We start from the raw sequence: 11,556 nt of genomic DNA on the forward strand, positions 1-11,556 counted from the left end.
ACAGCAAACAGATGTTCTCATTCTGACGCTGTAGACAAGCACAAGGTTAGCTGACATGGGAGCAGGGAAAAGCAGGGTTTGCTAATGGGGTAATGGCATAATGGTATCTTGCTTTGATCAGAAGGATGTACTAGGCATTCCTGGCCCTGGGAGCACTGAGTGCCAAATGTTGTTAGATACTATGTGCATACACTGTGTGCCATCTGGGACATAGGCATTAGGAAAGGGGACACTGAGCTGGTGTAAGCTGCTACCATGGTGTTGCTGAAGTCCTGGGGCAGGTAAAGTTTACCCTGGCTGATGATCTGCCTGGGTTCATTATGGTGGAGGGGATGTCTAGGATTTCATTTTCTAGGTACTTTGACCATAGCCGTCTCCTTTTCCCCTTAAGAGTCAGTCAAAACAAAGCCTATTTAAAAAGAAATGAATGTAGAAAATGTGAAACATAAGTATCTTTTACAAAGCGTCTTTTACAGTGCTGGGGACATAAAACGGGGCAGTGGAAGATAAGCCATTATGTATGTTGAGGAAGCCTAAGAATAAAGATTATAGGCAAACAGTCTACCTTTCTTTACAAGGCCTTGATTTACATCCCTGAAATCTCAAATTTAGCTATTACAATGAAGTCCTGTTGCACACAGAGCTGCCTTTTTATCACCACTTAAAATCTAATTAATCCGTATTGAAGCACAAAGATTTCTGTTGTGTTTTAGGGTGAGGGGTCATAGAGCCCTCTTTGTTCATCCTCAGGCTTGTAATCATCAGGCATTGGGATATAATTTTACCAAGCAAATTGGAAGGTAACAGATCAAATCCTTATCAGAAAGCCTAACTCATGGTTTAGTGAAGTCCTTCGTCCTTTATGTGAAACTTTATATTCGTGAAGAACAAAAAAGTGTTTCAGAGCTTGCAAAGGGTTAATAGCAAGGGCTTATATTTGGGGCAGCAGAGACCTAAAATCATCACAGCTTCCACCATCACTCAAGGTAGCTGTTGGTACAGAACTGCTGGGGGGAGACCTTTCTCCTCAAGCTTTCAGGACTCTGCTCTTACAATGGCCTTAGTCTATCAACCAGTGATGCAATTAAGTGGCATGTTGGTCTCTCTGTTGGGATGGGTCCTGTCCTGTCTCACCACCTATCTGCCCCAGTGGAAAAACCTTAACTTGGAACTAAATGAACTGGAGATCTGGACCATGGGACTCTGGCAAGCTTGTGTTGTCCAGGAAGAAGGCGGAATGCAGTGCAAGGACTTTGATTCTTTCCTAGCTTTGCCTCCAGAGCTCAGGATTTCTAGGATTTTGATGTTTTTTTCCAATGGATCAGGGCTTTTGGGCCTTTTGCTCTCAGGATTTGGGTTGGACTGTTTGAAAATTGGTGAAAGACAACAGGAACAAAAGAAACGTTTGTTGCTGTTTGGAGGAATGCTCTTCTGGATATCAGGGATTACAGCTATTATCCCAGTTTCCTGGGTTGCCCATTCCACAGTCCAGGAATTCTGGGATGAGAATATACCAGATATTGTTCCCAGGTGGGATTTTGGGGAAGCATTGTTTGTTGGCTGGCTTGCTGGATTTTGTCTTATATTAGGAGGATCCTTACTTAATTGCACAATCTGTTCTACTGAAGTCCACCCGTCTTCGGTCCGTTATGCAGTAGCAGAACAACACGATCAGTGTCAATGCTTGGAAACTGAAACAAGGCCTTGAAATGGGAGGTTTTAAGCAGTACAAAAATACTGCCCTATCTTTTCCAAACCCTAGTGCAAGCCAGAAGCTTGTTCCGGTAGTAATTCAAAGGACTCTTTATTATCCAGCTGATTTCCTAAATTCATGTCTGTTTTCTCCATAAACTGGTATTGGAAAGTGGTGTGTTTTCTCACCTGTGGAACTGCTTAAAACTGTTTTGCAGCAAAATGAAGTGTTCACAGACTGCACGGAAAAGGTGCTTTGGCTTTCTTAAATGCAGTGTAAAATCCTGAAAATGAATATGCATGTTCTCTTACAGCTTGGATTTTAACCAACATGTGCTTCCTTTTTTTATGTAACCAATGAAATAAGCCCCAAAGTTTGACTCCCTGATACAATTTTTCACTTGACTGATGCAGTGACGTATGGACTTAGAGATTTCCGATCCTAAACAGTCTGAATACCTGCATTGCATTGAATGGCTTTTCTGTGTATTTGGAAATAGTAGGTTTCCGAAATTGTAGGAAGCTTTGCCACTGTCTTTTTATGCATGGGGTGTGATGGTGTGGGTGCTTAAATGCAGCAAGCTGTGCTTTTCCAGTCTGCCACATTAAACTGCCCATACAAGTTATTCCAAGTGTTTCTGGCACCTGCATACTTTTTGCACCAAAAATAGGCTGAGAAATGCTGCTTTAAAAAACAGTGCAGCTATCTTCCTCTGACACAGGTCTTGAGTCATTAAGCATCCTATCCAAGGTCCCTTAAGTTCCATTCACTCATGTTTGGAACACGTTGCTGTATATTTGACATTACACCTATGGCATGTAACTGGCCGCAAAGCAGACAGTATCATTTGCCCTAAGTGGAAGTGCATCAATGTTGTATAAGAATTTAATAACAAACTGTGAGATACCAAAGTCAGCAAAACTGCTGTAAAGCTTTAGCTGAGTGATGGAAAACAAAGTATATGTTTTTCTTAAAAAAACAAACCTAAAACTAATGAAAATTGAGCCTAGCTGTGGCCACACCATTCTGCTACTGCTTTACCACACCACCTCCCAGTCCCCCAAACACTGCACATGGAACCAGGCAACACAAAGCAGGAGGGAGGGGGGAAGTATTTCATGATTCATAGAACACTGTTTTAACTTGTGCTTATGTATGACAGAGTATGAAAAAGAACTGAACAGTGCCTGCAAAAGCCAATGGTTTGGTGCTTCTGTGGCTGCAAAAAATGAACTTGGCAAATAGACACAGGCTACTGTTAGCTGGATTTCTGTTGTCTGTGCTAGGAAGGATTTTAACTGGTACCTGTAACTACTTACCAGGCTCAAAAAATCTCAACTTAGACATAAGTGCACCAGAGATTTGGAGTATGGGACTCTGGCAAATTATGTAAGAACACAGTGTAAAGATTTTTATTCTTTCCCAAAATTCAAGATTTCCATGATTTTAGTAGCTACATAAAATTGACTAGATGTTCTGAGCCTTGTGATCCCTGGTCCTGGTTGGGACTGCCTAAAGATGGAGGGCAGAAGATAAAAAAAGCTGTTACTACTTGGAGGAATACTCCAGATGATGTCTGGAGACCCTGTCCCTTGCTTACACTATAATCCAGGAGATTTGGAATGATGGCATCCCAGAGATTCTGCCCAGATGGGAAATAGGGGATGCTCTGTTTAGTGCTTGGTTTGGTGGATTTTTTTCTAATTCTAGGGGGATCTCTACTCCTCTCCACAATCTGCTTATCATCTGACCGTCACTTATTACAGCAGTATGCAATGGCAGATATACAAGATTCCCATCAGCATCTGGAAATTGGAAATGGAAGACTTTAAAAAGGGCAGGTATCTGACTTCTTGCTTGCATTACAGTAAGAGAGAAAGACCTGCTGAACAGACAGGTTACTGTTTACAAGTGTGGGGGTGGGATTCCTTCTTACCGAGTAGTTCCTTTAATTGCTACTTACTTCCACTTTTAATTACATTAATTGATGAGCTATGGCAATCTAAGCCACCACTGTATTTCTCCCAAGTCTGATCAATGGCAAATTTTGTTTTTGTGGTATGATTTGGGGGAGTTGAGTATAAAATTTTTCATCTCTAGGCCTGCATGGAGACTTGACCATATTTTAAACAGCAGAACTCCTACTGGGGCTGCTTTAGTCAATGTATTTTTCACAAAAGAGTATTAGTTGAAGTCTGAAAGAGTTTGTAGCACCAGTTCACCATGCATTACAAAAAACCTAACACAGTTCAACCTTGAATGAAGTTTGCTGGGCTTGTATAATTTACAGTAAACTAAATATTCTCAGACATTATGTAACATAATGCAAGATTCTGTATGTTGAAAGAGAGAGAATATGACCACCTCCATCCCTGCCCAATCTCTCTCTCTAAGGAAAGCCAGTATTTCTGGGCAATAATGAGCTGTTTTCTGGAGGAGACTCAACTGTGTTCACTGGTGGTGCAGTTTTTACTTCATGAATGTGAAGAACTAACTTCAAGTATATGAATAAGTTTCTGTATAACTTATCCTTAGAGCTGTCAGTGATTGATGTGAACTTTCTATAAATTGCCATGATTTTACATTGACAAAGCTGTAGCAGCCATCTGTTTCTGCAAACACCATATAAAGAGATAGAAGAGCAGTAAAAGAATTAAATAAAACACTGGTCTGGAAAAGAGCTTTGTTAAAAAAATGTATTTTCCAATCACTGAAACACATGAAAAGTGCAGAGACAAGTTAATCTATGTAATGTACTTGCATACTCTTACAGACAAAATTACAACAGAAACACATTCAGAATATAACCTGATTAAATATTTAGTTCAGTCCTGAGCATTTGATATTTAATACAGTATAAACATAGCAATAGTAAAAAGAAAAATAATCTTAAAATTATTTGATTTGTGTTCTATTACAATTTCTGCTAAACTTTGCTCATTTGGCTAAATATTCTTGTACCAGTAATATTTACATTTTGATATATGCAGTGACATTGGTACCTGGCAATAGAACTAATTACATTTGTTATAGCCTGCTGTACAGGGTCAATTTCACTTCAAGAGTAATATTTATCACTTTAAACTGATGGGAGTTTATTTGTATGTATTATTGTAGCTTATTCTGTTGAGTGTTTCAAGTGTGACACACTGAATTAGTAAAAAAACCCCCAAACTCCAAACCCAGAATTGTTAGAAGCTGCCTATAGATATGTTCAATTCAACTTTACCAATCTGGAAAATGAAGAGTATGAATATGTCTAAGTCTATCATTCTTAAAGGAGTTTTGTAAGCTGAAGCCACCAATACTTAAGTTTTGACTTCACCTTATGCTTACAAATCAGACAATAATACTTTTTGGGGAAATTATTCAACATTTGAGAAAAAACAGCTAACTGGGCAAGAATTTAGACACCCCTAAGTATTTTTTACAATAGCATCCTTAATGACAAGTATTTTTATGGCCAGAACTGAACTATATTAAACAAAACATAAATAAGACTGTAAATAAATAAAAGAAAGATCATAAAGTAGACCTCTAAACATCATTCTACAAACACATTACATAATCAAATTGAGAAGTTGAAATTGTCAACCTTCATTTCACCTCTACATTAAATAATTCCAGATTTTTTAATTGACCTTTCAAACGTGAATGTTATCTCAAACTCAAGACACAAAAAACAAATGGGGCATTCATAAAGCATGTTTGATCAGTCATCTTGCTCAAAATAGAATCTCTGGCTTTATATTTCAGTGAACTGATGTATATGTGCATAAGAAAACCCTTGGGTGTTAAACAGACCTGTCATGACAGAATTGTCACTTCGAATCTAAGACAGCTGCTACTGTGCTGGGGTTATATTGTTTCCATTTGCTCACCAAGTGATTATAGCATTTCTTAAAGATGAAGTCCATGCAATGTGGCTTGTTGCTTGGGGAAGAAAACGGTAGCCAGTGAATGAAATACGTCTGAGGGCAATGTATTAAGTAGAAAATGAAATATTTCTGTTCTCTGCAATATCCATCTACTTATACAGTACCCACAGAAGATGACCCCAACTGCTTTACCAAGACAGATCTGCTTGAACATCTACATCCAAAGTTCTGAACTTCTAACAGAAGGCATCCAAGTTGCCTTCTGATGAAGCAGCCTGCTAGGAAGAAGCATGAAAGCCATTTGAAACAAGCCATTCACATCTATTCATTGAACCTGTGCACCCCCAACTGCATACAGGGTCAGCTGTGTATGTTAAAAATTGTTGTTTCTTGTACCGAAATTAGTGCAGACTCCTAGTAAGGAGCTCTTCTTTTTCAGAAAAGTTTTACCTTACCAACAGGACTTCTGGTATCTGAGTTAGCATGTGAGAGATTTTTTCCTTACTTTATATACTTTATAAATGCTTTAATGAATCATCTTCAGATCTGTAAACCTAGCACAATACAAATCTGTATTCCTAGCTGGCAATCAGACAGCCCCCCTAGGACAAATGATTAACAGAGAAAAACTCTCTTTTAAGAGCACAGTGGGTATAACTATTTCAGTTTCAGTGTTGGTATTATGAATTTGATTCAACCTGTTCAGAAAGCAGCTGTCCCTTTTGGTAGTCTCAAAGTACGTTTTTAGGGTTACTTGTCTGCCTTGCCTATCTCACTCTCCCGCAGATGCAAGAAACCTTTTAGTGCAGGTTAAAGTTCTGTACATTCACAACACTGAACTCCGAACTCCATATCTTCCTACAAAGTATTAAAAAACAAAACCAGAAGGAATTTATTTTCAGAAAGAAAATTACATGGTGGGTGATGAATCTAATCAGCAGCTGTTGTGAGGCAGCCTGGATGTTTTGGAAAGGAGCTTATGCTTGTGGTTAACTTTAAACTATAAAAGTTACACTCTTGTACAAAAGTATTGCATGGCAGAACAGCCATTTTCACAGTCTGCTCACATGAAAATAGTGAAAAGATAAACACTGTCTGTTGAACATAATTTTTCTCAACACAGTGCAGTTCAACAGAATACATGCTTAGTACAGCCTTGGTTCCTTTGTTCCATCTTTACAAAATAAAAACACAAATGCGATACACACAAACTGTACAAAATCAGCATCAGGATACCAAAATTAATCTACTTTGGTTTTGTGTTTGTTGGGGTTTTTTACCATTGTTTAAGCTTACAACAATTCAGTTCACTATATTTTACAAATAGACATATCAATAGTGAATGTAAAATAGATCTTTGAAAGCACATCACTGGAACTACCAAGCTCATCTGAAAAGAGATGAACAAGTGGAAAAACATTTCAATGAAAATGCATAATTATACATCATCAGCGGGAAGGGCTGGTATACTGATCTTCGCTCTTGTGAAGTATGCTATCTTCTCCCTGAAATTAGAAAAGAAAACAAGGGATTTTTTTTTACCCTTTGTGGCATGACTCCAGTGTCATCTGCTGTAGAGCTGCAAATATTAGATCACAGTTCTTTAAAACACAGGTTTGGAAAATACACAGAAAATTTATTTACAACAAATGTGGCATTCTGACACAATTATCTCCTTGTGCAGATTTATGTAAAAAGCAGTTCCGATTTTGAAAAAGAAAAAATACCAATATTTCATGAACAACTGCAATGATAAGACTGAAATATTGTTCCAGTCACTGAATTTCCAATGATGATATTTTCAGTAGGGGGATGAGAATGCAAAAATAAATCATTTTATCCTGACACAGGAAAAGGGCAAGGGGGGAATACTCATGTCTGGGCAAGACTCAGAGAGGCAGAATTGTCAACCCATTCTCCAGTTGCTTCCCCTGTGCTGTCACCATTTCTGTCACCTGCAAACCGAGACATTACTGAAGCATAACAAGTTTACACAGGCTTGCCTAGCAGCAGGCTAGAAAGCAGAAGTGAAGTTTTGGGGGCTTAAAAACAAAAGCTCAGAAGACTCATTCTTCTTGAGAACTTTAGAAATGTCCCTCTGTGATTAGTCTGAGGCCACAGCACTGTAACAAGTCCAACTAGCAGGGCATGTACAATTCAGCCTCCAGAGGTAAGTATTTATCCAGAAGACTAAACCATGTTTTCCACTGGCGAAGTTTGAGTTCCCATGAAAAACAGTAGCTCAGAGCAAAATCAGCCTAAATTGGCTTTTTCTTCCTAGTTGTGTGGTGACTAGAAAAGAAAGGAAAATGGAGCCTTTTGATACCCTTCTAGCAGGGGAATGGAGTTTTAGGCACTATTACACATGCCTGTAGATGTAGGCAGTAGGCTGTCTGTGATGACTGTTAAATGACCAGTACCAACCAAAACCCTTTCTCAAGACATGCACAAAACCTGAAATTTTCAGGATACTCTGAATTTCAAACTGAAGATGAATAACTCAGCTGTAACATGTCTTAGCTGAGGAACCCCTTTCTCTCTTGCTTTGATTCTACATCACTTACAGCTGTGATTTGCAACACGTGCTGCCTCAAAGGCCCCTACTTGTTTATGGATTACTCTAACTGGTCACAAAAGATGGTTAAAAAAAATCTCACATTTATTAGCAGCTGACTTAAATTTCCTATAAAGGAACACAAAATTCAAACTTTAAAATTAATACTTTTGTATTAACTGACAAAACAAAACAAATTAACTTGCAGTACTGTTTCTATGTGCAAGAGCAAGCACTGTATTTTTCCATCAAGAGATGTGTATTTATTTTTATATAGAAGTGTGGCCTCCAGGCTGCAAGCCCTGTTACTTACTGGCCAGTCCTTTCGGAATTTAGAATTAAGGTTTAAGATAAATAGTGTTCATTCTGGCTTATGTTAAGCAAGAACGCTTCATTAATTGCTTCAAGTAATCGGTTTCTTCACAAGCAAAAGAAAAAGGGAAACAAAACAGAGGAGGGATTCAAGATCTTTCAATGCTAAGTCTTGAGCAAAGCACAAGTGATGGTTAATGAGTTTCCTGGTGAGCTGTATCCTGTTCTATTTCTCCTTGAGTGGTGATTAGTTTCAGGCCCTTGGCATCACTGGAAGAGCTCCTGTGACTTAAAGCCCACTGTTAACCTGCTGTGGGTGAGGTGAGCTACACCCAGAGCCACACACATGCCTGCCCACAGCAGGTGTCACACAGGTGTGACACTCAGCTTCCTCACCACCCTCTGAACTGCCACAGGTCACCGGGGCTTGGCCCTCTGAAACTCCAGCTTAGAGACATGTTAGAAATCCGTGATGTTTCTGGCAAGTCAAAGCCCTGTAGACTTTTTACTAATACTACAGAGCATGTCTGATTATACCTAGAAACAGTTCATGTTATTTCACTACATTAAAAGGAGCATGAAGAGCAGAACAGGCCATACCTGAATGACTGCACCTGCAGTGGCACTTTCTGGCTCTGCTCCCGTAGCCGGCACACATCCTTAGAAGCTTTCCTCATCAGTTTCTCAGCACTTAAACCTTGTTTCTGCTCTTCTTTTGATTGTTCAGCCTGTATCAAGGAAAAAAAATGTATTTTAGTGATAATGAACAACTACTCATTTCAAAGAAGTGAGAGATGCTTCTGTGTCAAGCAAAACACTTGGCAGTGTCAGGTTTACTGTAGGGCTCAGTGACATTAAAGGTCTTTTCAAGCCTAAATGAATCTATGATAATTTCTATATAAAAGGTCAGCAAGATAAAAGACTGACAACACAAGCCTAAGCCATGGCCGTGAAATAAGCTAATGGGGCTTTTCCTAAAAAAAAAAAAAAAAAAAAAAAAGAGCAAATTCCATGCCTTCACAGGTGGCTACTAGGTACCTGTTGTCTATCCAAGTATCTTTTTAGAACTGTGAGCCACTGATTCTCGTCCCTATAAAATACTTTTGTTTCGTGAAGAAAGCTCTCAGGAAAGTTGTCTATACCTACTCTAAAGTGACTGACAAAAAATAGGGAAGGTGTGTTCTCAAAATACACTTTCAGATTTTGTTGATTGTGTTAGCAAGGAACATGAACTTTTGTGCCTTTATTCATGACATAGCACCTCTCTTGCACGTGAGACTCACTTCTTTTATTTGCATTGTAGAGGTGTAAAAGCCAAGGCAAGCGAACAGAACACCAGAGGTAACAAGAGATCAAAGGTCTTTTGTGAACGGTGCTGAGCAGCCACCTACCCCACAGTAAGTTACTGAATTTCTGTACCTTGGTATTGCTGGCTCTGTTACTTATGTCTTTACCAAGCATCAACAGGACAGCTGCAGCTATGCCATCCACCATTTCAGCAACAAACCTGCTGTTAATAGCTGTGCTTTGGCTTTAAAAACTTTATCAAGGGTTTCTGAATATCCAGGAATTTCAACAGTAACTCCTTTTAGATGGGCAAGCACCTGAAATTCCCAGATAAATGACCCCCTATTCATACACAGGTGAGTTCTGTACCAAATGCATTGTTGCCCACATCACATGTGGAGTGCATGATGTGAGCAGTGTTTTTATTTCTAGACTGTAGAGGCTGTCAGATAAATGTTATTTATTGTATTTTGAATTTTGTCAGCCATCAAAATTCAATAGAAGCAGTTCACATTCTTAAACAATTATAAAGTTGCAGAGAGTTTAACTTTTGATTCTTTAGAGATTTGAAAATGCTGTTCATTACCTCAAATTAAAAAACATTTGCAAGCCTGAAACAGCAATCGTCAAAGCTAGTTTGTGACTTAGAAGTTCACATCCCAGTTCTGAATTCAACCCAGCAGACTCCTAAACAACAAAAGTCCATACTATCAGTTTCACACTGGGTAGTTATAAGAAAGCTGCTCACAGCAGGATAGTGGTACCCTCTGTCTGTTGAAACACACTTTGGTTTCTGTATGAAAGTGTTTTACATGAAAGAGCACCACCCTTTCAAAAACTCACTCAAATGCAGTCAGCTTGTTACTGCTGTTAACTTCTTCAGACCCCAACTCCAAAATAGTTATGATTTTTAAATGAAGTTAACCTATAAATATTGTTTTCTTTATTAGTTACTGAACATAAATTTGCAATCTACAACTGGTAGATGTTTTAATTCATCTTGCGTATGTCTCTGGCCATATATTTTACCAGCTTCCCTAATCAATATTTATCATCAAAACACTAAACATACAATATTTCAAAATTTCCTAATTTTATCCTTTCCCTAACTATTCATGAGATGCTTGTGATTACTGCATTTCAGGTTTAAGAGCATAGATGACTTGTTTCCATACTCTCTATTACCATGTATCCCTTTTTCATTTTTGAATCCATTTATTTTTTCAGGATACTCTAAGAGAAACCTGGATTTCAGCCCAGTGTCTCTGGGAATATGCCTATGAGAAGGTATGCACATGACCAGGCTTATATTCACATCATGTTTCTTGAGTGCTTTATATAAAATACAGAAAATCACACTAACACAATGGCCAGACATTCAATAAGTCCCCAAATCTGGCCCATTTTGTGGTGATGTACCCCCCACCCAGGCAACACTATGATTTCAGATTCTTTAAGTGACCTAAAAACACTCTTCACAACACTTAGCTAACAAATATAAATATCAGATAGGAATCTCTCTATCTGGGCTTAGCTTGAGGTAGTTGAAGATGACAAAGAAGAAACACTATCAGAATTAGAGCTGAAACACCATTTCCTGTCCTGTTCTTCTGTGGGTTTTGTATAGAAAAAAACCGAATCCAAAGAAAAACTAACTGCTAAACATCAAATCACTGGGACAAGGACATGCTTACTGGTATAAATTAGATAATTACATATTACCTCAACATAAATTATATACTAAAAAGAAATAAAGAAGATATTTACAGGAATCTTTTTGGATATAGCAGTAGTACCTCAGAGGACACTAGGTGTCTGAAAAGTTACTTGTT

General features: G+C 38.4%; 2 protein-coding genes, 1 long non-coding RNA gene and 1 pseudogene across 11 annotated transcripts in view; 3 read left to right on the forward strand and 1 right to left on the reverse strand.

Annotated features, from left to right (window-relative positions):
- LOC134552946 (uncharacterized) overlaps positions 1–11,556 on the forward strand; it is a 73,392-nt gene that overhangs the window by 31,938 nt on the left and 29,898 nt on the right. For all 3 annotated transcript variants that reach the window (XR_010080983.1, XR_010080982.1, XR_010080981.1), the window contains exons 2-3: positions 9,741–9,834; positions 10,952–11,011. This is a non-coding gene — a long non-coding RNA (uncharacterized LOC134552946). The remainder of the gene's footprint in view (positions 1–9,740; positions 9,835–10,951; positions 11,012–11,556) is intronic.
- LOC134552538 (claudin-22-like) lies at positions 1,055–1,708 on the forward strand. Its single transcript, XM_063401218.1, has one exon. It carries the CDS (start codon positions 1,055–1,057, stop codon positions 1,706–1,708), a length of 654 nt encoding a protein of 217 aa, XP_063257288.1.
- On the forward strand, positions 2,922–3,525 carry LOC134552544 (claudin-22-like; annotated as a pseudogene).
- WWC2 (WW and C2 domain containing 2) overlaps positions 4,376–11,556 on the reverse strand; it is a 95,111-nt gene continuing 87,930 nt past the window's right edge. For all 7 annotated transcript variants that reach the window (XM_063402162.1, XM_063402160.1, XM_063402161.1 and 4 more), the window contains 2 exons: positions 9,038–9,165; positions 4,376–7,076 (listed from right to left, as the gene is read on the reverse strand). In XM_063402162.1, coding sequence (XP_063258232.1) covers positions 7,010–7,076; positions 9,038–9,165 — 195 coding nt within the window. In that variant the 3' untranslated portion in view covers positions 4,376–7,009. The remainder of the gene's footprint in view (positions 7,077–9,037; positions 9,166–11,556) is intronic.

Source organism: Prinia subflava, chromosome 7, assembly GCF_021018805.1.
Source record: "Prinia subflava isolate CZ2003 ecotype Zambia chromosome 7, Cam_Psub_1.2, whole genome shotgun sequence".
In the NCBI taxonomy this organism is placed as follows: domain Eukaryota; kingdom Metazoa; phylum Chordata; class Aves; order Passeriformes; family Cisticolidae; genus Prinia; species Prinia subflava.

Coding starts and splice junctions, on each gene's coding strand:
- LOC134552538 (XM_063401218.1), top strand. CDS start 1,055: ATGGCCTTAGTCTATCAACCAGTGATGCAATTAAGTGGCATGTTGGTC.